The sequence below is a fragment of the Austrofundulus limnaeus genome, unplaced genomic scaffold (genome assembly GCF_001266775.1).
Source record: "Austrofundulus limnaeus strain Quisiro unplaced genomic scaffold, Austrofundulus_limnaeus-1.0 Scaffold12, whole genome shotgun sequence".
In the NCBI taxonomy this organism is placed as follows: Eukaryota; Metazoa; Chordata; class Actinopteri; order Cyprinodontiformes; family Rivulidae; genus Austrofundulus; species Austrofundulus limnaeus.
The window spans coordinates 1,100,189-1,126,029 of record NW_013952414.1 but is presented as its reverse complement, the minus strand read 5'-3'; the positions used below and the strand labels follow the sequence as shown (position 1 = coordinate 1,126,029).

General features: G+C 40.4%; 2 protein-coding genes across 4 annotated transcripts in view; both read left to right on the top strand.

Annotated features, from left to right (window-relative positions):
- The first annotated feature begins 316 nt into the window (after positions 1–316).
- slc35g2b (solute carrier family 35 member G2b) lies at positions 317–4,035 on the top strand. The gene is made up of 2 exons (XM_014002160.1): positions 317–629; positions 1,463–4,035. Exon 2 carries the CDS (start codon positions 1,489–1,491, stop codon positions 2,737–2,739), a length of 1,251 nt encoding a protein of 416 aa, XP_013857614.1. The 5' UTR covers positions 317–629; positions 1,463–1,488; the 3' UTR covers positions 2,740–4,035.
- A 1,573-nt stretch (positions 4,036–5,608) lies between these two features.
- Positions 5,609–25,841, top strand: part of nck1b (NCK adaptor protein 1b) — a 30,843-nt gene continuing 10,610 nt past the window's right edge. The window contains exons 1-3 of one of the 3 annotated variants that reach the window (XM_014002161.1): positions 5,609–5,844; positions 20,452–20,502; positions 20,851–21,091. In XM_014002161.1, coding sequence (XP_013857615.1) covers positions 20,866–21,091 — 226 coding nt within the window. In that variant the 5' untranslated portion in view covers positions 5,609–5,844; positions 20,452–20,502; positions 20,851–20,865. Of the gene's footprint in view, positions 5,845–6,118; positions 6,142–20,451; positions 20,503–20,850; positions 21,092–24,796; positions 24,913–25,841 lie in introns of those variants that run through there. The other 2 variants (XM_014002162.1, XM_014002163.1) reach the window with 2 other exon arrangements.

Sequence of the window (25,841 nt, the reverse complement as noted above, 5' to 3'; positions counted from 1 at the left end):
GTCTCTTGGAGGAGAGACGAAACGTTTCATTAGAGAAGAACCCGTCCAGAAGACCTATACAATTTTTTTCCTTTTCATGTTTTAAAATAATCTGATATGTAATCCTTTCTATTAATATGCCTTTAAATCCTGTTTTGTCATGCGACTTGAAGCTGGGAAACCTAATGCATCTCCCACCCCCACCCCCAAGTTTTGTTTCTAATCTCTATAATTTATACAAAAAGGAGAGTTGGGTTTAATCTGGGTTGTCTGAGCGGCCCCCACCCCCCAAACACCGAGGTATGACGGAGGAGTGAATAGGTGGGGAGCAGGACTGGGCAGGAGAGGAAACCGCTGGCTGTGACAGTGACAGTTGTTTCCCTCTTCGCCCCCCTCACCCCCATCCTCCTCCTCCTCCTCATCACCATCACCCGCCTCAGCAGCAGCAGCTTCATCAGCTGCAGAAGCAGAGGCAAAGCCCGTCGACGGCGGCGTGAGGGATTAAATAATCTAGGTCCATCTTCACTTCAGGTGGGAGGAAGATGGAGAGATGGCAGTTGCAGACGAGCAAATATAAAGATATCCGACAAAACCTGCTTTTATGACACAAAGCTGCACTCATGCACCAATAGGAACTAAAGAATAACAAGGTAAGGCGGGTAAATTACATTTTTTTTTATCGTTTCAGTCAAAAATCCAGTTTTAATACAACTGTCTAATCTGGAAAAATACTTGTTAGATAAAATATAAACTGATTTTATTTACCATGATAAAATATTAAAATATAATTTATGGTGCTTGATGTTTATTATAAGCAGAAATCCTATATTTTGTATTTCATTATGATGTTTTTTCTTGCTGAAGATGAAACATTTTAACGTTGAAGATATTTATTTAGCTTTAATTTCTGTTCAACAAAATCCAGTCTTGTCTTATTGAGTAATATTTTGAAGTTTAAAAAAAGAAAAAGGAGGAGCAACTAGAAGGCAAACAGGAGTATTCATCTGCCCCCTGGTGGTTCCAGTTTATGTTGGGTTGAATACTTAAAAGAGTGCTGTTGTAAATGAAATAATAAAAAAGATAGAACATAATGTACCAAATACTTTCAGGTTGTTCAACAAAAAAATTAATCATAAAATTTGGTGGTTGGTTTTGTAACCAWTCACCAATTCTAATCCTTCTGCTGGTGAAAGGTTTGAGAAATCATTATTCAAACACTTCAGCATCAGTTGCCCCTTTTTTTACTCTGTAATTTATTCAAGGATTGCTTAATTATTGTGCACCACTCCATTCATCTCTGAAGTGGCCCACATCAGCCTCTCTGTGAATTCCCATTATGTAATTCCCATCAGACTGCATCACCCTCAGAGTGTTTGCTGCTTGGCTTCAATGAGCTCACTTGGGATGTGTAGCCTATTTACAAAACGGAGGAAAACCTCTCTTTTGCCGCTCAAGTCTGAATATTTTCTCTTCTTTCTTTCAGGCGACCCCCTCTCAAATCTTGAAATCATGGATGGATCTTCATCTTCGTTTCAGTATGGATCAAAAAAGAGGGTCAAGATCCACCCAAACACGGTGACAGTGAAATATGCCACTCACTTCCCCCAGCCTGGCGATGAAGGCTACGATGACGCGCCCTCCTTTGAGGACTTTGGCACCTTTGCAGAGGCAAATGTTGGGAAAAGACTGGTGTCTGACTCGAAAGGGGGTAGGACTTTCTTTGGAACCATGGAGACCCCGCCTAAGCAGCCAAGTGTGCAAAGAGACAGGGGGGTCGAAGGCCAGCTGGCCAGCTTTGGCGAGGCCAATGTGTTGGCCTCCAGAGTGACCTGGATGGCCTTGTTYGGTGCAGCCGTGGCTCACGGCTGTGTGTCGCTGATTACCCGTTTAGCAGCGGACCGCTCAAAGGTTCCCTCCCTGGAGCTACTTTTCATCCGCTCCGTGATCCAAGTCTTGTCCATCCTGGTGGTCTTCTACTACCACGAGGCCCCCTTTGGCCCCAAAGGCTACCGATTACRTCTCTTCTTCTACGGTGTCTGCAACGTGATCTCGATCACTTGCGCCTACACGTCCTTTGCCATAGTACCCCCCAGCAACGGCACCATCATGTGGCGTGCCTCCACCACGGTCTTCAGCGCGATACTGGCGTTCCTGCTGCTGGACGAGAGGCTGAGCTACACAGATGTGGTCACGGTTGTGGGCAGCGTGTTCGGTCTGTGCCTCGTTATGGTGCCAAATGTAGCGGACGAGGAGAAGTCCAGCCTGGGGTTCTGGAAGGAGGCTTTTGGCTACACAATGACAGTAATGGCAGGCTTGACTGCGGCCCTTTCCATGATCGTCTACAGAGCCATCAAGGAGCGCGTCAGCATGTGGACGGCACTCTTTACCTTTGGGTGGACGGGCACAGTGTGGGGTGCTTCCACCATGTTTATCATGCAGGAGCCTATCATCCCTTTGGATGGAGAAACCTGGGGCTATTTAATCGGGATCTGTATCTGCTCCACCGTGGCATTCCTCGGAGTCTATTATGCTCTGAATAAGTTTCACGCAGCCTTAGTTAGCACCGTGCAGCACCTAGAGATCGTTGTCTCCATGTTTCTGCAGCTCATCGTCCTGAGGATGATCCCGTCAGTGTACGACGTGATCGGCGGCCTGGTCATCATGGTCAGCGTGTTCACGCTAACCGGAGTCAAGCTGTACAGGGTGAGCAGGGCAATCCGGCAGGATTATCAAGAGATCCTGGACTCACCTATCAAATGAATCGAAAACACATCAGTCCATCTGTTTACAATGTTGCTTGGTTGTGCAATTTAAAGAATGTCTGGATCTCCAATGATTTTTTGTGGTGCTGTGCTGTCAAAAAGTGTGCCAGTTGTGTAACTTATGTCTTAATATTTATGTGTGAAATAAAAAAGACAATTGTAATATTGTGACAACTTCCCTCTAACAGCGCTGCTTTAATGTCAAACTGTGTCACAACTCACAAGCTAAAAAAAAAGGATAAAAGCAAGACATCTGCAAGTATTTTCCTCTGTTCACACTGCCAGTCTGTAAATATCAGTCCAGAAAGCATTCATACTGTGAGTGAGAAGAAAAAAACAACAACTAAAAATAAACACGGTATTGAGTAAATTAACTGCCATCAATTTTCTTAGCTTTATGTGTTGATACGAAACACAAATTCTTGCAAGAATTTCCCAGAGGGTCCAAGAAGAAAACGAAATATGTGTACCATTGTATGTTAAGTTAAAGTAAATAAAGTATTCTGAAATAGATCCAAATGTTTGATTAACTTCATGGGTGAAAAGTGAAATGTTTTGTGCTCAAACTGCAGCTCTGAACTCGGAAGCTGCTTAATCTTTAACMGCGGTGATTAACCTCTCTGGATGTGGCTTCTGTTTACTTTCAGATGCATGTCAAACTAATAGCCAGAGGCGGGTGCACTGTACTGAATTAAAGTCTCCCTTTAACAACCCACATCCATCTACTTTATTTCTGTATCGGACCAGTCGGCGATGTCTCTTTTCTTTTGGAAAACCAACAGTCTCTGAGATTTTTTTTTTTTTTTTGCCCAAAGGCGAAACAACAGCAATGGAATGAAATAGAGACACAATCATGATGGAAATAGAAGTGGGGGAAAAAGGATGAAAGAGGCCTTTTCAAAGCTGGCGCTCCACAGCAAGCGTGCTTCACCAACAGCCCTGCAGGTGGCACAGTTTACTTTATTTCTCTGACACCCTGCAGTAATATGAAGCTAATTAGTGGTGTACTTGTAAAAATAAAAGAATCTCAGCTAATGTTTCTTTTCTCATTGGGAACAGTTTGACAGGTAACATATTATAGTTCCTTTTTTATTTATTCTTCAGAAGCTGTGTAATTATGGGGAATATTCATTACTGATGTGTGATATGTACACGCTGTATCAGCTGACTGTTAAACACACTTGCACATAAAAAACAAACCCAAAGCAGATGTGTTGCTCAAATAAAAACTGTCCTGTGAAAWGATAATCCACTGATGTCACGGAAAATTAATAAAAAAAAATGGTGCACAATCCACAAGAGATGTTTGTTTCATACTAAAATAAGCCCTACTCACTTTTTGTTTTGATTTTTTAAGTTGTGACTCACCTAAAAATAAAAATAAAAAACCAGTCAAGGTTTATTTATATCTACAGTGTGACAAAACTGAGACAAAGTTAGTTTTGCCTTCCATCATACACAGCTATTTTGGACGTGCTTGAGGAAGGGGTTTTGGGTGCAGAACGCAGAGCACATGCAGAGAAGGCCCATCTGTTTGAGCAGGAAACAGGCTGCATCCTGCAGCGAGCTGCAAAGCCTTCCAAATTACTCTGCAACTCTCTTAACCACAGACATGCTTATTAGATACATCAGAAGAGGGGGTGAGTGAGTGACAACTGATCACGTTTTGATGTGAATGTATATATGTAAGAGCAGGGATGCAAGAGTTTGAGGTAAATGGTGCAGATGACTAGGCATTTTCATAATTTTATCAAAAACAACAGGATAACTAATGTTTATTTAAAGTAAATATACTGATCATATAGGCCAGTGTTTCCCAAAGTTGGGGTYGGGACCCAAAGTGGGGTCCCGAAACATCAAGGTGGGGTCCTGAAAAGATTTTCAGAATTAATTACATTTTTGCCTTAGTTGTTGCAAAGGAGTAATGTTAGTGTATTTAAAATGGATAAATGTAGTATAAAAAATGTTACTATGCCCATGTTTAGTTGACCTGATACAAATGTTTATCCTCCAAAAATAGTTGGGAGCACAGGTCTCTGCTACTGTTATTTTGTGGGTCAAAGGCTGAAAAGTTTTGGAACCAGTGCACTTTGGTTCCCAAAGTTGGGCTTGGGACCATGAAGCACCTTGGATAATCTCCAGAAATCAATTTAAAGGGTAATAAAATAATTGCTAATGTAATATTTTCCCTATAACTATTACAAAACACACAAAAAATTATAAATAAGTATTTGTGTTTGTGTACAAGCTGTTTAGGTTGTCAAAAAGCCTGTGTTTTTAGGGTTAACAAAGTTCGTGTACTCAGACCAGTAATATATGGGGTCACAAGTTTTTGCCATGGATATTTTTTGGGTCATTAGATAAAAAGTTTGGGAACCACTGATATTGTCTKTTGTGACTGCCTGGTGTGTGATCCTGGGTAATAAAAGAAAACCCAGTTTGGTAGCTGTTTTATTAAACTAAACGTTTTATTTTGTACTGGTTTTTGTTTTGATATGTTGCAACTTTTGTCGGTAACTGTGTACAGATTACGCAGATCAGTTTGTTTTCCAAAATTCTATAAAATATATGCTTCTTGTCCAACACATTTTTTTKGGGACAAATCATATTATAAGAACTCTCATTAGTGCATTGCAGTACAATAAGCAAACTAATAAAGTGCATTTTTGTAAACGTTTATTTTATACTAAGTGGTGACATTTTTTACCCTAACAAGGCAAACTCAGAACGATGTTTTTTGTAGGAACGCAGAACAGCAACAGCTGCAGTGTGTTTGACTGACAGTGGCCTCGGCCAATCAAAACAGAGAAAATCCTCTCTCGGCCAATCCCGGAAGGAGGATTTGGCACRTGGGTGGGACTGAGCGCGAGAGCAATCTGCAGCCAGTTAGCCTGGCGGTGCTACTGACATGTTCGGATGCAGAAATGCTATTCCAACAGGCGGTATTTAATCAGCTAAGCTAGCCGTTTGGCTTGTGTGGGGGAAAAATAGCTGCTGGCTAGCTAGGGTCCTCTGCGCGGGCATCTTGTTCCAGACGCTTCAACAGATAAATAATTTCCAGAAGGAGATAAAAAAAAAAAAAGAGGTGGCCATCATCAGTCAGGTAAGACGTGGCATGACTGAACAGAATCAGGCTGGCTGGTGGTCAAGGCTGCCCCCGCCGCCGCCGCCGCACTAGCGTCACTCCAGGAGGGATAAACTAGCTTCTTTTCTCCCCTGAAGCTCACGCGGGCTAAAACAGCCTGTCGCATAGGAAACAACAGAGCGGTCTCGTTATTGTGCCTCCAAACCGAGGTATTTGTAATGTATAGTTTTTTTTTTGTTTGTTTTTATGAATCGTCCCAGATAGGTGGTTAGCCAAGTTGGACGGCGTGACACGCTGTCATGCTTAAGTTAGGAGGTAACTTAGTTTTACGTGACATTAGACCTTTCTGTTTTACTCCAACAGCTGAAAATGGAGACGATCTCTTAATTGGAACCGCAATGGCGTTAAAACACTAGAGCTCTGTAGAGTTGTCTCATTGATTTTGAGAAGGGGGTCTCTGCAGAGAGACCCCCTGCKTGATGATTTTGGTGCATTCCCAACTACTTTAGTATTTTCCACTTTTTGTGCTCTTTTCACGTTGTAACTTTTAGCTTCATTTGGTATAWTTTTATGTTCTGCACTGATTTGTTTGTAGTCATCTGGAAATTCGGTTTACATGCTCAGATAGTTATTAATGAAATTCCTTCAGCAGATGCATATTTTTTTAATCTTTTTTACTTTCTTGTTTGTTTATTAGTTTTACAGGTAATTGCCATAAAAACGTATTGTTCAGTGTTTTTCAAGAAAGCGAGTTGATATCTCAGGAAACTACTCATGTTTGAGCTCATCAGCAGTGTTAAAGTCCAAAAATACTTTGTTTACAAAGTGTAGTAAATTTACTAATTTGATAGAATAGTTMCTTTAACACATGTACCAAATTTGTCCACTATCAGTATTTATTATCTAACTGTTTATTTCGTGGCCTGACATGTAAAAGTATCACACCCTGTTTATACGTCTTGACATTGTTCTTATTTAGCACAACCCAAACCGCAGTAAATGTCATCCTCCAGCAGCACAATACAGCTGGATAATAGCTGGCAAGCTCTTGTAGCCTTTTAGAAATTCCATCCAACACACTGCACAGTTATCAGATTATGTTAGCCCGTGTCAACTTACAAATTTGATGAGATGTATTCAGTCATATTTCAAAGGACGTGAGCAGGGAACATTTCCAAACAATAACAGCTGCTGAACATCAGAGTTACAGTGATAGTCACATTAAAGTTTTCCGGGAGAGGAAATGGATATTTTATTCTGCGTGGTGCTTTTTTGTGGGAGTCCCTGAAAGACACAGGGAATCGAATTAGCTCTGGGTGGTGGTTTTCTTGTGATGCATTGCTTTGGGATGGCATGCAACTGTGTGTATAACTTTTTTCTTATTTCGTCTTAAAGTCGGCCTATTATGGGGGTCTTAGCACAAGTTAGGATACATCTGTTGGGCTATACAAAACATGTTCAATTGATTTAATTCACAAAAAGAATCTCAAATAATGAAATTTCGCATTTTCAGTTCCGCCTCTTCTTCAGATCTCTCCAGAACGTGCTGTATGAGGAAGTGGGCGGAGCTTCACCGAGTTGCCTCCTGAGGAGCAGGACTCTGGTTTAGATTGCTAGGTGACTGTTATTGTTAGGGGTGTAAGAAAATGTCGATACACTGAAATATCGCGATATTTCATTTCCCGATACTGTATCGATATTCTAAAGCCCTGTATCGATTTTTTTATTAAGGTTTAAAATGTCAACTTTCCTGCCAGCCATTATTTTTATGTTGTAGTTCAGCCTCTGACCACTAGTTGGCAGCAGTGAGCCACCCACTTGGCTCCTCTACCTTTTGAGATAGAGGCCATTGTTAAGTGTTGGGTGACCATATTGTAAATTAATATTAAAAACTAAAAGGTGCAAAAAATATATTTTCAAACTATTTATTGGCAAAGTTAGTCTAATAATTGAAAACATGGACGAAATATGAAACAAATAAAATACATACAAAGCAGAACACAGCTAAATGTATCAAAAGCATGTCTATGTAATATTAGAATTTTCTGAGACAATGAATTTTGGTTTTTCATTTTTTCCCCTGCAAGAGGTTTTTATTTAATAGAATTTTCGGACAAAAAAATCGCAATATATCGCCTTGCTTATAGTATCGCAATATATCGGGATATATCATATCGTGACCCCTCTGTCATATGTATCGTATCGCCAAATTCTTGTCAATACACAGCCCTAGTTATTGTGATGTCAGAATAACGTGCTTTGAGAAAGACCATGTTTCCAGATACCTAAAAATACATGTAATTACAGCTAAAAAAAACGGCTGGGTGCATTATTTTGGTGTTTGGACTGCTTCTCTAAGCAGTAGAGACCCAAAAGTAAGTTTAAAAACACGAAAAAAGCGAATTTTGCACAATAGGTGCACTTTAAGATGATTTTAGTACAAAACTCTGGCCTAATCATCAGTGAGCGACACATATTCCTTGAAGGAATGCTAGGCCTTTAATGTTCAGTGAATTCGAGCAAGCGGCCGTTTAAAACCAATGTGGAACTGAAATGTGCTGCTACACTCGCTAAGCAGCAGTTTTTGGTAGTAACAGCTGACCTCTTCAGAAATGACATATGTCTCTACTTTATGCTGATTGCTGCTCCACAATAAGCAAATGCACTGCTCCCGGAAAGCCAAAGTACTTTACGATCTCTGCTTTATTGCCATTAACAGGCAGCGAGGGGATGAAGTCACGCTTGTAAGCATTTAATGCTCAAAGGCACACATTTTATTTTTTACATTTCAAGGCCAAAAATAGCTGCTTAGGCAGCTTGTTTGGAAAATTTACACCTGTCAGCTGCCAGTTAATGCAAACAATTGAGGTTTGTACTAAAGCTTTCGCTGCCACCTATGGGTGCTGATCGTGGCATGTTTATTTCAGCTGTCATATTCACAGCTCCTGTTGACTCACACGCTAACGGCTTTGTTGTGTGAGTTTTATGACAGAAAACCCTTATGGATATGCTATAATCTCTTTTTATAGAAGATTCTGCTCGTGCTTCTTCCCCAGTTCCTGTCTGTGTGCTGCCATTGGCCTGCAGCGGCCAAATCTGTCCCCACAGCCAAGAGGAAAAATACCAACTGTGCATGTCGTAATAGCCAGAAAAGTAATGTGGCCTGAAATTTTCCCTCAGTTGTGAAATGGAGAAGTAGGGATTTCTAGTCTTCTATGATTTACTCATCATATGTTATCCCCCTAGTCTTAGTTATTGCATAAGATGTCCTTTTTTTCATTTCTTCTTTTTTTACATTTTTTTCCCAAACAACTGACCAAGTGTGTTGGTTTAGTTAAACAACTGTCAGCAAACATTCTTTCTGTTTACTGAAATACAGATATCTAGGTTTTGATATTCCTTTACTTCAGCTTAACATTGGCCCATATATTGGCTTTTTTCTAAATTCATGTAAGATCAATGTTTATAATTAGATGATGGTGTTTAAAATCTGATCATTTTAATTTATGCATGTCAAAACATTTCTTCCACAATCACTACACATCTTAGCCATTGTCTTTCCCTTTGTAACAAGCTGAGACACAGACACCTCCCACAGTACTTCTCCTTATAGTTGGTACTTTTTTATTTTTGGTTATGTTTTCAGAAGAGCAACTGAAAGTAAAACACAAGATTTGTCATTTTACAAAAAAATAACTACACTGATACATTTAGGAAAATCTGTATTTAATTCTTTTTTAATTTTATTTCAATTGTTCTTTGGTTTTTTGTGTTTAACAGAAGAAAAGCATTCAAATAATGTTTTAAAATGCAGGACATAAAAGCAGAAAYGTTAGGTTTGAATATTTAATTACTCCTGATGATGTTTGATTGTAGACTGAATGCAAACGTTCAAACTGTTATTAGTATTATGACTCAACCAGTATACACATGTATACTGTACACCCTGTACTGCCTTCTGTCTGAAAAAAAAAAAAAGCATTCTCAATCTGACACTATTCAGCTTTGAATATATTCCAAAGCAAAGTTATCAAACATTGCACTTTGTTCATGCTTGATCTCTTCACTTCTGCAAAACCTCACGCACTATGGGTTTGTGTGGTTGAGATATTTGCCACATATTTTCATTTGGAGTTAGTGACTAGACTTCCTCTTCTACGGTGAAAAGAAGTATGCAGTTTCAGTTATGTAATTCTCAGTTTATTAGTGCTTTTTTATGTTTTTGGTTTCATTGGGTTTGGCAGACTAAAAATGGGGATGCGAGTACTTGTGAAACCACAACCATCATGTTATAATTGATCTTGTTGTGTATTTGTGACTTAGGAAAAAAACAAGTGTTTTCGTAATGTCTCTTCAGAAATGCACCTCATTTACTATCAGAGTATGAGGAAACACTGACATTCACACACATTTTATTTCAGTATTTGACCACACAATGAGTAGGTTCTCATTTAATTATTGTATCACATTACGTAAAATGTTTGTTCGAGCTACATTTTTATTTTTTTATACATGAAATGAAAACTGTAGATAACAGCAAAACTTTTGATGTGCTCAAAGCTTATATTTTCTGCCACATCATAAGTTGTGTTATCGGACAAACATTCAAATGGGTTTAGTAGTGTTTTTTTGGTTAAGTATTTTTTGATACCCTTTGATTGTATAAAAAAACTTGATGGGTCCTTTGGAAGGATATTTGATGTTCTCTAATTTACGTGCACAATTACAAAGTTACCATAGCAATGTTGGCTTTATTTAACCCAACATGAGTCTTCATTGTGCTCTTTTAGTTAGCATTCTAAAAAAGCCAGTTTTGATGAAGAACAGTCTGCTTGTTGTTTGAAATGTGTGTAGGGCGCCTGTGTTGCGCACTACAGCGGTGAGGGTTTCTGGGGAAAAAAATGTTTGCTTTCTTGCCCGTGTCCTATCAGAGATCTAGTATATGCTGATTTGTGCAGTGCTTACATTTTTGTGGCATTAGGATGCAGYCTAGAAAACCTACTGCAATCAAAATGCTCATGCACACGTTACACCATGTGACTCTTGAACGTCTGTGCCAAGCATTCCCAATGTAGTCTAATTGTAAGCAATAGGTTGGCAACCCCCCCCCCCCCCCCCCCAAACCGCTGTAGTTAAAATCCACCTGGCCACTTAAGATTTGTTGTGCATCATCAGAGAAAGTGTACAAAACCAAACCACAAATGGCTTTAACCCCTAATTTACACTACATGCGTTACGGCTTCGCTCCGGTCTGACCTCCGCAGCAAATACGCACCCATTATAATCAATGAGAGTGTTTACACTGGCTGCGCGCGGCAGTGAGCGGACGGCGATCCGGCAAAATTAGATCAGATCCTATTTCTGCCAGATGCCGGAGCTGCGYCGGAGTAAAGTTTTAAAGATTACGTCGCACCAACAGGAAAAGAAACAAGCACAACATCCGTATTTTCAAAATAAGACACTTTTAGGTTKGATAATTTGTCGGAATAATGTCAAAATTGCAGCTATATTAATAAATATATGGATATATTTCTACACAAATACTGTCAGAATGTATCGTTCTGTTTGGGAATCAGAAACATGTAGCATGAAGCATATGTGTGTACACACACGATACACATGGATTTTATTTTGAAATCAGAAATTTCAGAAAGACGACAGCGAGACAGTTTCAACATATAGATCAAAAGCCTTTACCGTATTTTTCGGACTATAAGCCGCATGGTTAAAAGTTCAGGAAAAAAGTCGCAGCTTATAGTCTGAAAAATACGGTATATCATTGTCAGCTGTGTTTGGAGTTCATCTTTCACAGAATTGATTATTTTTTGCTGTGACTTCCACATTTTTCACTGAATTTGTCACGCAATCTCCTTCCTCCACAATCTCTGTCGGACCGGAGTGGAGCGGAGGCTGAATAAATTGAGACACAAACGAACAGCTGCGACCTGCGCACCACAGCGCAGCGGAGCGGAGACGCATGTAGTGTAAATTAAAAGTAAGGCACTAATATTGGAAATCCTTCTGCTGTAGTATGCAAACTGGGATTAAGGATTTGAAATCTCCTGGAGATTTCACAGTTTGTCAAGGAAGCTAAGGGTTTAGATTTTCTTTCATTTTAATCTAGAATATTTTGGACTTGGCTATCATTGGTTGGTCTTGGTAGACCACCCAAGACAAGATGTGGCAACCTCCGGGTGTGGATAAAAGTGCGTGGGCTGATGATCCAGGTGGGCTCCAAGGAAACAAGTCCTCTCTTTTTTTTTATAGAGGTATTAGATAAATAGCATTTTTCAACAGATGCAGCTCTTAGTGTGACTAGTTTCTGTAAGTTAAATATTCTTGATTTAATTTATTTTCATTTTAAAGACCTTGAAATATCAGTGTACTGTAGTTAGTTTTTCCAATAATTATTAAATAGTATTTCTATCTTACTTCTTGGAGGCAATGTGAATGAATAAGGATGCTTTGAGCTGATATAGATCACTGATTTMATAAATGTGCTTTTTTTCAGCAGGCACCCACATGAAAAGACTCGGTGAATGTGACTTTTTTATACACCCTCACATGTTAGCTTTTTTTCAATGAACTGATTCATCACCTAGAACAGTAAATATGTTCTTCTGCTTGATGACTTTTCTCAGAAGCTGTTATTTTTTCATCAGCATAGCGTCAACAATTGATTTTTAGCAATTTCTTGTTACTGCAAGTGGATTTCAAATAAACATATCCTGGTTTTGTTCTGTGTTTCTTAGGTTTATCAGTGCCAGTAAGTTTAGAACTCTGGCAGTTTGATCATTGAGTTTCCTCCTGGAAAAACATGAGCTGGAAATCCGTATTCACTGTTAAAGAAATGGAGAGTTATGATTCCACATTGTTGATGGCTTATCCATCCGTCCATCCATTATCTTTCACCCACTTCTTCCTTTCAATATCTAACAGCCACTGTGCAAGGTGCGGGGTATCTGAAATTAAAATACAACTGAATGGGGTTATAACAGTTCATTTGTTTTTCACATTGCCACATTTATGGATAAACATGCAGAGGTTAGACAATGGAACTGAAACACCTGTCATTTTAGTGTGGGAGGTTTTATGGCTAAATTGGACCAGCCTGGTGGTCAGTCTTCATTAATTGCACATTGCACCAGTAAGAGCAGAGTGTGAAGGTTCAATTAGCAGGGTAAGAGCACAGTTTTGCTCAAAATATTGCAGTGCACACAACATTATGGGTGACATACCAGAGTTCAAAAAGGACAAAATGTTGGTGCACGTCTTGCTGGCGCATCTGTGACCAAGACAGCAAGTCTTTGTGAGGTATCAAGAGCCACGGTATCCAGGGTAATGTTAGCATACCACCAAGAAGGATGAACCGCATCCTACAGGATTAACTGTGGATGCAGGAGGAAGCTGTCTGAAAGATGTTAGAGTGGTGGCCAGTACGGGGACACTCCCCCCCCCCCCCAAAAAAAAAAAAAAAAAGGATAAATTGATGTATTATAATTGAATGTTGCATTTGTTTGGGATTTTGTTTTAAAAAATAATTTAAAAGAACCCGCTTGAGCGTGTACAATCATCTGTTTAGACAGGGATTTGTTATGAATAAGCTACTGATAGATTTTCCTCTAAGCTTGCGCCAAAATGGTCAGGTCCAGTTGTTGTGAGGAAACAATTAGGTCCTGTGAATTACCAGATACAGTGGACATACCAGAATAGGAAAATAAAATAAAATGTTGTATTCTCTTTATTTTCACAGAATACTTTATTTTATTGTGATTGTCACAGTCAAACCCCTGTAACTAACAATGTATAGCCAGGTGTTCCTGAAGTGTTACTTTCATCTCAGTTATAGTTAAGATAGATAAGATGGAAGAAATGTTTGTCTTACATGAATGTCAGATGGGGGGCAGGAAGTGATTTGCTCTGGTTCAAAACACAGCGAAATGGATCACAGCAAGTACACTAATGCCCTAAATGAGCTGGCACAAACAAGATATCGCAAAAAAAAAAGCGTACATTTAGGATATGATTGATATTATCTTAATAAAAAAACTTGTTATATAATCTGGAGGATTCACCCGATGTTGAGGTGATCAACATAAACTACTATCTGGTGCTGCAGACCTCGTGTTTTAGGGTACGATGAGCCAGATGAAAGCTTTCAAAAGCCTCAAAGCTACAATTATTTAGTTTCAGGTTGGGTCAAACATTTAGGATCCAAAGAAACTTTAAATTGCTATTGACTTGTTTCTKYCTGGGTGAGTTGTGCTATTTTAGGTAGTTAGCCTATGATAATAATGCTATCGCTAACGCTAACAACAAGTTAACTCCTGTTATTTCTGTGTGCTTGGATCTACTTGCAAATAATTTATTTATCTTCTGTAAACCCAAATTCACATACCGGTAACTATCCAGGGAAATATCTGACAATATGATTTAAACAATATAATCCTGACCCGTTAGAAAGTGGTTATTGCAAACTGTTGCATTGTTCGTTTCCGCACTTCCTGTTTTTAACCGTAGATCGTTGATCCACTTTTGTCCTATTTTTTCCTGCAAGTTTTTAAAATTTAACTCCCTTGAGACACACTACTTTCGAAATATGAAAAAAACTTTGATATTTCTCCTGATTAGAGTGGCTTCAACAACTGTACACGGCACAGAATTTAGGCGTTTTGGCGCTGAGTCAACAGAAGGAAACATGACTTCATTTACTTCCTGCCCCCGATCTGCATTTCATGACATCGATACTGCATCATCTGCAATCCAAAAATTAACAGAATAAAATAGTGCAAAGAATAAGCAACAACAATAAATAACCTATGTGCAATAATGGGAGATTAATGGAATTTGTATGGTAGTTACAAAGATTTATGGTTTTAATGTATATGTTTTCCTGAGCAGGTGAATTTTGAGCTGGGATTTGAAGGTGGTAATGGAAACAAAATTTCTAAAGGCCTGGGGCAGAGAGTTCCAAGGACGAGGGGCTGAGCTGCTGAAGGCTCTTGACTTCCTGGTGGTCAGATGAGCGTATGGAATTAGTTGGGAGGAAGTGGAGGATCGAAAATTACAGGTGGGAGTGTAAGCATTGAGAAGTGAGAAAATATATGGAGAAGCAAGGTTGCTAATGGCCTTAAATGAATGAAGCAGGATCTTGTAAGTGATGCGATTTTTAATGGGAAGCCAGTGTAACTGCTGTAGGACTGGTGTTGTATGTCAGATGGAGGGGGTCCCAGTGATAATATGAGCAGCGGAGAACAACTTTGAATTTATGGAGGTACAATTGTTGGACAGTGGGAACAGCTGTCCAACAGTAAATGAGAGAAATGTTTACTACATCAGAATTTATTCAGCAAACGTGTTTCCATCTCCCCTTTTGCGCATTAACACTTTTTCAGAAAATCCAAAAACCACCTCAAGTGAGCGTATAAACTTTTTGGCAAAATTGAGGACGTTTTTGCGAATTTTGCCGTTTCCATCCACCTTTTCAGAATAAAAAGAAGTCCAGTAACTGCAGCTATGAAGAGGTAATTTAATGAATAATTTTAAATAAATAATTTCCTTAAAAAAGTTTGACCAGCATGCAGACACAACTGGAAAACATGGTCAACCATTGTGTTGTGTACTGAGAAAGTTTGACCTTGGCTGAGTAGTTCATGTTATAAGTTACAATTAAGGATTAAGTGAAAACACTTTTATTTAAAAAACCCACCCCAAACTCATTGTTTGACATCTCAAATTCTTATTTATTAATAAACAAGTCTGTTCATCATTGCTAACCAGACCATAACAGCCAGACTGGGGAATTTGTAGCTGTAATAAAGTGTAAAGTGAAATAAGGAAGTGAAATCACTTCAGTGTTGCTTCTGTTTGTTAATTTTCCTCAAGTATCTTATGATCAGTTATTTTTATCATTGAGTTTAATGAGAAATGCGTTCTAAAGCTAGAAACGCAGCTTGGTTACTTGGGAATTTTCTAGGTAAACTGTCAAAGCTGTCGCACCTTTCAAACCATGGCTGCCATGTACGTTTCACACAGACTTGTTTAAAGTGCAGAGGGAGCCCTTTGATGTGTAGTGGGTCTACTAGAAAGCTCAAAAGTTTTGCTGTTGTTTGCTGCTATGAGAGTAAATCTCTGGCAGTTCTCAAAGGACGTGAGCCACAAACTATTTTAGGCTTTTCCCAGCTGCAGAGGGTGATCCCGAGTGGTGGATAACCAACCGCTTTCACACAGTCATGAGTTCAGTCTATATGTTTAGTTAAAACACCAGAGGCCCCACCCTAATTAAATGGTAATGATCCTGAATCTGTACAGTTTTCTAATGAGGGATTTTATTTTTCATTCATGTTGGTGTTAACTAGTCCTGAATGTCTTGTCTCATCTCTTTGACAAAGTATATTACACGCATCAGTGCAATGATAAGTTATCTGAACTCTCCTCAGCTTAGGGGTCGAGCCTGTATTCTGTCAGATAGCATCACTTTCCCATCATCCGGTCACCCTTGTGTCCACACTTCCTGTCTCACAGCTGGCCTGCCAAGTCTCCCATGACCCTTTGCTGCTTTGCCGCTGTTTTGTTTTGGGAGAATCTCGGACAGCAGGGATGAGAGTCTGTCTCAAGGGCTTTTAGCTGATGTGGTTCAGTGTGGAAAAGAGCACAAGCTCTTCTGTCCATTGAAACACACGTGATGCAGCCCTGACTTGTGGCTAAAAGGCAGGTTTTGGTGTAAGTTGGAATAAGTGCCATAGTGCCACGGGGGCTGAGTTAGCAACAAGAATACAGAGCACATTCCAGAAGGCAGCAGAGCCCTGTGATTTTAGCAGGCTGTCACAGGGATTAGGTTACCCTGTCTGCCTCTGTGAGCTCATGCTGTTGCTGTCTCAGTGCCTCAGCAGTCCCGCTGAGCAGAATGACACCACTTGTCCCCATCACAAGGAGAAATACGGATCCATATTTTTTTCTGTGGTTTAATCTGTACTACGTCCACTTCATGTGACCTAATATTTACAACATGTCACACCAGTAGTAAACGGTTACAGTATATTTTCATTTTCTCATGCTTGMCTTTTGACTAGCATCCCACTGTTAAATTATAACACAGGCCACTAGGTGTGCTCGTTGACTAGACCTCAACCCATTTTTGTTTCTTTCTCTCTTCCCCATCTGTAGAAACACAAGGTTGTATCAGCAGCTGTAGAGACAGCAGGATGTGGTGAACTCCTGTAACTGTTTCATACAAGTAACCAAAAAAACTCACAAAACTGCGCATTTGCATCTCCTATACACCAGGGATTCTCAAACGTTTTGGGTCCGAGGATCCCTTACAAGAGCAAAAAAATTCCAGGGACCCCCCTCATAAACCCCATGCTTTTTTTAAAGGGTAATTTACTGTCATTTCAACCCCTAAATGCCATGGGAATAAATATTTTCTTTAGTTTATTATGTTTGTTATATTAATTCATTGTTCCCCATGCATTTTTTTTTAGAATAAAAACCAAATTAACAATTTAGTGAAATTTTTTGAGGACCCCCAAGATATCTCTCGCAGACTCCTGGGGGTCCTGGGACCCCAGTTTGAGAACCTCTGCTATACACCACTGACATGCAGTTGAGGGTTAATCTAAGAATGTCCAAATTGTGTTGTAAAAATGCACATTTAACTATTTTGTTACTCTAATCTAAACATGGGATTTGAGGTGGATTTTATGGGAAACGGTGTTTGTATATTTGGGTGATGTAGTCTGGTTTTTAAACTAGTACTGTTGGCGTAAAGTGGATTTATATTGAATGTGACACTATTGAGCAGTTTGACCTGTCTGACTTGGCATTTCATGTTTTGGAGTGGCAACTGGTCTTGCCTCAGTCTGCAGCTGCGCAATGAATTCAGAGCATCTGCCAGCTAACTTTTTGATCTTCCCTCACATCTGCACTGTTGTAAGTCATTGTGACACTCGTGTACTTTTGTGCTCAGTCACCTTAGGTTTAAGAAAGTAATGACAGTTGGAAAAAGGTGTGAAGTGTACAGAGTTCAGCCTGAAAATGTGACCCTGTTTAGAAAGGAAATGGCCTTCACTAATGAGTCTACCATGAAATGGTTGGAAGAGTGTAAAGTGGAAAAACGACAGTTAGGGAGGAATATCGTAAAGGGAGATGGAGCACGTACACTCTTGTCTGCCTCCTTGGCAAGTAGCTATGTAGTCCAGCCCAGGGAGTGGAGAAATTGTTGCTTTTATCCGCGTGAATGAGGCACTCGAGGAGAGTAAATCAGCTCTTGTTTTTGTGTGCCGCTCCCTTGCATGTCTTCCAGTGTTCACTAATGTAATTATTGGTGGAAAAGAAGCAGAAAATAGCATGCCGTTAGATTAAGCCATAGTTTGCATGTTATATGGTGCATTAGGTCATTTCACCTCCCTTTTTTATTTTATTTAAATGCAGACATTCTTACATTATGTATGAGCTGAAGAGGTTTCCTCTCTGACTCACCAAAAAACTGACATGAGACCAAACGTGTCCCTCTTATCATTTTTAAAGGGATCCATGATTAGTTTTAACATTAGACTTTATTTAATAAACATATATTTTAACTGTAAAATAAAGACTGTAAAAATACTGTAGGATGTTCAGTTTTTAATCAATTTTAAACTAAAAGTTTAAAAATATATTACACGGACGGGGCCATTTTGTTTACACGCACAGCATTCTGGGTAAATGATGACGTGGATAGGTCCTCGGTGTGAGGCTGCTAGCGAGCTATATCTACCCTGAAGGTTAGTCTTGGACAATATCTGATGGTTGGCTCTTTTAAATGAAACCAGAGAGCGTTGACAGAGAGGAGAAGGTAGAAATGACTCAACCTGTAACTGAAAATATGGATGGAGGACAACAGAGCTGCTTCATGGAAGAAGAAACCCAGCTTAGCCTGTTAGCTTTAGCGTTAGCCCCGACGCTATCACCATATATATATATGTATTAGCTCAGTGCTACACATTATCCTCTCATCACTGAAGTCCTCCATCCACATGACAGAGAGGGAGAAATGCAAAAATGAAAAAAAAAATTAGGATGGAGGACCTCAGTTTACYTTGTTTGTCGCGCTAGCGCTGAGCTAATACATACAGTATAAGGCAATATAGCGTCGGCGCTAGCACAAAGACTGTGATACAGAAGCTCAGCGTAGTTTACTTGGCTTCTGAAAATACATTTCCTCAAAGGTATTTTGAATCTGAAAAGTACTGCACTGAGAAATAGTATTGGGAGCTCAGACCCAAAAGGAGGTTCTAATCCCATCCAGTCATTTTTGCTCCCCTGCCTKGCTGCCTCAGGACAGCACAGGATTTCTCAAACATGCATGAATGAGTCAAAGCAAGACTCTGGGCATGTTTTTGATGAGAGGATAACATTATAACATGATATAAAACTCAAAAAAGGTGATTTTACATAATATAGCCCCTTTTAATGTAAGACAAGTTTTGAAAATTTCAGGCGGCTCTTTTGGATCTCCGTCACAGCTGAAGCCCCAAAGTTGCCTGATGATAACATAATGCAAAYTTTTTAAAATTCCTTAGAAGGAACTAATTCCAATTGACACATGGACATTTTTTAAAGAAGCAGAACAACTTATCTTTGACTTTAGTTAATCAGGCTGAATGTCAGCTTGGTTGCTCGTGTTTGTCTAAGATCAGGTTCTGTGCCCATCTCAAGGACAGCTGTGACTGAAACCTAGACACTACTGCTGCTCCAAATAAAAACCTAGACCTCTATCAGTAAAGTCAGTGTCTGGTCCCTGAAGTCAGTCGGTGGGGGGGTGTAAAAGTTGAAACTTCATCCACTCCCATGACATCAGAGCAGCTAAGCAGCCACTTCAGTAGTCCCCTACTCTCAGTGTTGACCCAAGTATTTGCAGTGTTACACCAAGCTAGTGGCTTTCTTAGTCATAAGACTAGTTGTTGTGAATGTGAGCGTTGTTATGAACAAACTTTCAAAGCGGTTCATAGAGCTCTAAAACCATAACTTTAGATAATCAAAGATGTCAGTGGAGACAAAACAGCCTTAATAAATTGTAATTCGCTCATGCAAGCACTCCATCTGCAAAGACTGCATATGAAATCATTTCTAGGCCAGGGCTAAATTTATTGCAATATCCTACATCATTAAGACCCAGTGAGAGAGTTCCAGTTCATGATGTAGGCTCATTGCTTATGCCATATTTATTTCCCTCATAAGAATTATCTTTGCCATCCTCCTGGCTAATGTTTTTGTGGCTAACACAAAAGACAATTGTTGGACGGCTCGTTAATATAAATCATCCCATGTTGAAATGTGGAAAGAACGGAGATTCCAAACGATTAGTTTTGTTCTCTGACAGCTGTTGGTGTTGGAAGACTGAAGAGAAAATAATTTTTTCTGTTATTTCAAGAGCACAATTGGTGGAGGAAAATTCTGTCTGGCAAGACTAAACTGTGGAAACGGGTGCTGGAGCATCCAGACGCAKCTGCATAATATTTGGATATTTCTGTCCACACCTTCCTCTTGGCATGATTATACAACAAGTTGACAGCTTTGTTAAGACTGACATACAATAACTTTGAGTCGATTTGTGATTTCTTTTGTTGTTGCTGCTTCTTCTAGATCAGCAGATGCTCCAGAGCCTGTGAAGTTTTCAGCTTTGATGCAGAACAGGTACGACTGTTTATCTACTGATCACTTCAAAATTTACTTTTAGATCTACAATTTAAAGAGTGAAATGTGCAAAAAAAGTAAATCGGGAAAAACAAGACTTGATGGGATAGTTTAGATCTTGTAAAGCAGAGTTTTATGGAAATCTAAAAAACAAGTTATGTATTGTTTTTTTAATATCTCAATCATCTCAGATTAGAGAGATAGTGAGTGAACTACTTATGGCTTCTACTTGCAAGTGCACTTAACCACAGAAATCAGTGTGTTTCCTCTAACGCTACCCAGAGAGCACTAATGTTTTCAGTTTCAATGAATTACTCCAGCATTTATTCTAAATTGTCTCTCTATCAGTTTATCTAGCGCAAGATGACCGAAGAGGTGATTGTCATCGCCAAGTTTGACTACATGGCCCAGCAGGACCAGGAGTTGGACATCAAGAAAAATGAGCGCCTCTGGCTACTTGACGACTCCAAGTCCTGGTGGAGGGTCCGAAATGCTACCAACAAAACTGGTTTTGTACCGTCCAACTACGTGGAGAGGAAAAACAGTGCAAGGAAAGCTTCTATTGTCAAGAATCTGAAAGACACTCTTGGTAATAACACATAAATAACAATAATAATCTAATTATTGTTTTATAAGTTCAGGGGTAAAAGTAACCAAACAAATTTTATAGTAACTGGACACGTTATGTTTCTGCTGTCAGTACTATGGTAATATTTCTGACCATTTCTATTTGCCAAAAGCTTCTTACAGCCAAATCTCTGTATGCATGCCAAGGATACCATTTGTCTCTGCTTAACTCTTCTTGGTGACAGACATTCATGATAATTTGTGATACGCACACGTATCACTGGCATTCAGTGTGGAACACAGATAACTTGGGGTTAGATTTCGATATGATTTTGCTGTTTGGTCATTTCTTTTGTGGGTTTTAATATTAAAACTTTATCTTAAGTGCAGTACACCTCTGTAGGGGATCTTCATACTAATCAAATATCAAGTTGTTTGATTGGTTGGTGTACTTAGACCACAATTGTTTAGCTTAGTTCTCTTTAGGTTGTATCTCATGGGCAGCACAACGGCTCACTGGTTAGCACTGATTCCTCACAGCAAGAAGGTCCTGGGTTCGATCTCTGGTTCGCACCTGGGGTCTTTCTGCGTGGAGTTTGCATGTTCTCCTTGGCCTTACATAGGTTTTCTCTGGGGTTTCCCCCACAGACCAAAAAGAAAAAAAAACTCTAATAGGAGGAACTTCTGGTTGTTGTGGTTAACGCGTTAATCTCTGTCACAGCTTTATCTAACTTTAATCACATTATCACGTTTCATTTTACACCAACAAAAATGTTATATCACACTGCACTTGAAGACTGACAGAAAAGGTGGCTTGCTTTTTTTAATCAGCGTGGTGAAGATGATGCACACCAGAACAGTGTGATCTGTTAGAAGAAGTAGCTGAAGTACACTAAAGTAGCATTTTCCCTCAAGAAAAAACAAAAAACAAAAGTGAGGATATTCTGGATATTTCTCATCAGAAATGTGTCATCAGTTCTTAACTGTATCAGACACTGCAGTGTTTGCTGAACACTTATCTCTTGGACATGTGAACTGTTTCTTCCTGTTTGCTGTAAAGTGCTTTTTGTTTGCATGTGTGCTGTTACTATTATTTGAGTAGTATTGTGTACACACATTTCTATGTTCATTTCAATTGAAATTCATGCTAATTTGAGACTAGAAATAAAGACCATGGTAGTATTAGTTATATTCAGATACATAACACTGTTTACTGGTTCACTGGTTCGCATTGCCGGCAGTAAGTCGGGCTCGTTTCCGGTGAGAGTTGGACTCCGCCAAGGCTGCCCTTTGTCACCGATTCTGTTCATTACTTTCATGGACAGAATTTCTAGGCGCAGCCGAGGTGTTGAGGGGATCCATTTTGGTGGCCTTAGGATCGCATCTCTGCTTTTTGCTGATGATGTGGTCCTGTTGGCTTCATCGGAGCGAGATCTGCAGCTCTCGCTGGAGCGGTTCGCGGCCGAGTGCGAAGCGGCTGGGATGAAGCTCAGTGCCTCCAAATCCGAGGCCATGGTCTTGAGCCGGAAAAGGGCAGAGTGCCTTCTCCGGGTCAGGGGGGTCGCCCTGTCTCAAGTGGAGGAGTTTAAATATCTGGGGATCTTGTTCACGAATGGGGGAAGAACGGAGCGGGAGATCGACAGGCGGATTGGCGCAGCGTCTGCTGTAAAGCGGGCGCTGTACCGGTCCGTCGTGGTGAAGAGAGAGCTGAGTCAGAAAGCGAAGCTCTCGATTTACCGGTCGATCTATGTTCCTACCCTCATCTATGGTCATGAGCTTTGGGTCATGACCGAAAGAACGAGGTCCCGGATACAAGCGGCCGAAATGGGTTTCCTCCGCAGGGTGGCTGGACTCTCCCTTAGAGATAGGGTGAGAAGCTCAGTCATCCGGGAGGGACTCAGAGTAGAGCCRCTGCTCCTCCACGTCGAGAGGAGCCAGTTGAGGTGGCTCGGGCATCTGGTAAGGATGCCTCCTGGACGCCTCCCTGGTGAGGTATTCCGGGCACGTCCCACCGGGAGGAGGCCCCGAGGAAGACCCAGGACTCGGCTGGCCTGGGAACGCCTTGGAGTTCCCCCGGAGGAGCTGGAAGAAGTGGCTGGGGAGAGGGAGGTCTGGGCCTCCCTCCTGAAGCTGCTGCCCCCGCGACCCGACCCCGGATAGGCGGAAGAAAATGGATGGATGGATGGATAACACTGTTTACTTGCCTGTGATCAGAATTTAGTTTTAGTGTCCTCACATCTTTCACCAGCCACTGTTGCTGTGGTTGAAAGTGTCGAAAGACTTCAAGATTTGTAGTTTATTTATAGTATATACATTTTGTGAATTATATCATTTACTATGTCCAACTCTGCACACATTTAGCCTTTATCCTCCATGTATCTTAATAACAGCAAATAGGGAAGTCCTGATCAGATCCTCAGTATCAGTATTGGTGGCAGATATGGCCATTTTATGAAAATCAGGTACAGTCTGATTTAGTCATGTGATGTGATCGGGCCGATCCAGTTTTCGTGACAGTTTTCAGCATCATCATGCTTTACAACTGCCATTAAGAAGTCAAGATGCGCATAAGTATGCAACCATGTCCACAGTGTGGGAACACTTTTCACTGGAAAACAACAATGCTGAAACTGCATCTTGCGAAATCTGCTAACTGAATGTTTCTCGTGGGAACAGCAGGGCTTGCTTTAATACTACCAACCTTGTCATTTGGAAAGAAATAAAGAAATAAAGCTATCGGATCGGTATCGGAAAGACTAATCATCAAAAAAATCGGATTGTATCGGGAGCCAAAAATCTGGATCGGGACATCCCTAACAGCAAATCTTTCCTGTGATTCAGGCTTTGATGACGCCATAGCTTGCAAAAACTTTGAAAAAAATGGCTGAAAAACAGTGTAACGCTGATCATAGGTTTCACAGGTAGCCAAGTTTACCGGACCACTACTAAAATGCTAGTTTCAGGTTTGACTAGCTTCTGGTCCAGTCTTGTGGGAACTATCTATTGATCAAACTGCTGCTGATTGCTTGACTCACTGATACATTTACATTAAACAAAATGTGACTTAAATTTAGGCTATTTTATAACCCAGAATTATATTTAGTACAACATGAGCCCGGTTAGGGTTTTTATAGTTACTTGTGGAAAAGTAAGAACAGCCTTTGGATCACTTTTTAATGTGTTGTGTGGGAGGATAAATTTGATTTTTTATGAGTGTTTTTTTGTTGTCGGGTGTGAAGTAGTTTCACAGTTTAAGAGAATGTGTAAGAGTGTGGTGTGTCAGAGGCTGTTTAACTGTTTTGAGTGTTTCTATGTTTGAGGACTCATGTTTCCTGGGTTTGTTGCAAAGTTATGAGTGTCTCTACAAACAACTGCTGTCATGTGACACTGATCCCTCTGACTCAGAGCTATTGCTACATCACCACAATATCCATTTTTTTCTTAATAATTTTCCCCTCACATACAAATGAATAATCTCATATACTAAGAAAGTGGCCCTTTTGCTTTTCAAATACTGCTCTCTTTTTATTTCCTTTCTTTCTTAAGCCACCCCCCTCCTCCTCTCACTCTTCTTCTCTCCATGAGGCCTCTGTAGTCAGCTTTCCAGAGCTTGGACTGGAGGCCCTCTTTACCCTGCGTCCTCATTGGCTAACCCCTGACCACGTGGTCTCAGAGTGGGCGGGCCTTCTCTGCAATCCTCCCAGCTCGTTGGGTGTTCACATGGAATAACTCTGCAGCTGCAGTGGGAAGTGAGCTGGGTCTGGGAAAAGAGACAAGACCGAGAGGGGGGGAGCGACAGCGAGCCCAAAATGGACATGGCTAACCTATTCAAACACTTCTTTCGTGAGTTTTTAACTTTTTAGAGACTTCTCAAAGTAGTTCAGAATGTTTATCGTGTTCCTGTTCTCTGAAAATCAATTTACTAAACTTTGAGCCTAAGGAAGAATTTCCTCTTTCTGATTTTTGTCTTGGGTTATAAATCAACTTCACCGTCAAGTTAACCCAAATGAATGTGTCAGAACAGGAAGGAACAGGATTTTTGAGCTAACATGTTTCGGACAAAAAGCGGCTGTGAGGGTGTTTTAACAGCTTTTAAGTCTGTGTGTGAGCGGCTGCAAAGACTGGGTGGATATGCTTTTGAAAGCCTTCTGCTAAGCTGAAGCCTGTAATTGCCTCAGCAAGCTTTTTGTCTCTTTCTCTTTCAAACACACACACACTCTGAAATTCAAGATTTCTTTTCTTCTTTACCAGCATTTGCTTTAGTGAGTCAGCTGCATCTTGATGAACTGCTTTAGTTTGTTTGAAGACCTCTCTTTACTCTGTTCAGGAATATGTTGAGACGTAACCATTGCCTTTGTGTTTTTTTTAAACTACCCTCAGGGCAAGCTCAGAGTCTAGGATGCCCCCCACCCCTCCTCCTCACACACCCTACAGCCGGTCATGAGCTACAGTTGAAGGGACGCAGGGTTTTTTATGTAGAACACTGTAGTCATTGTGTTAAGAGCAGGAAGGGGGTTCCTGATGATTGACAGGAACTCGGTTCCCATCTTCTGCACCTCTCTCGGTTATCAAAGGAATTTCTTTGCTCGTGCAGCTCTGCGGCTTGTGGATACTTCACAGCCACACTGACACTTTTTTTTACAGACTTTGGCACACGCTCATGCTGTAATCTCACCTTGTATATGCTGAGGAGTGTCTCTCGTGTGTGTGTGTGTGTGTGTGTGTGTGTGTGTGTGTGTGTGTGTGTGTGTGTGTGTGTGTGTGTGTGTGTG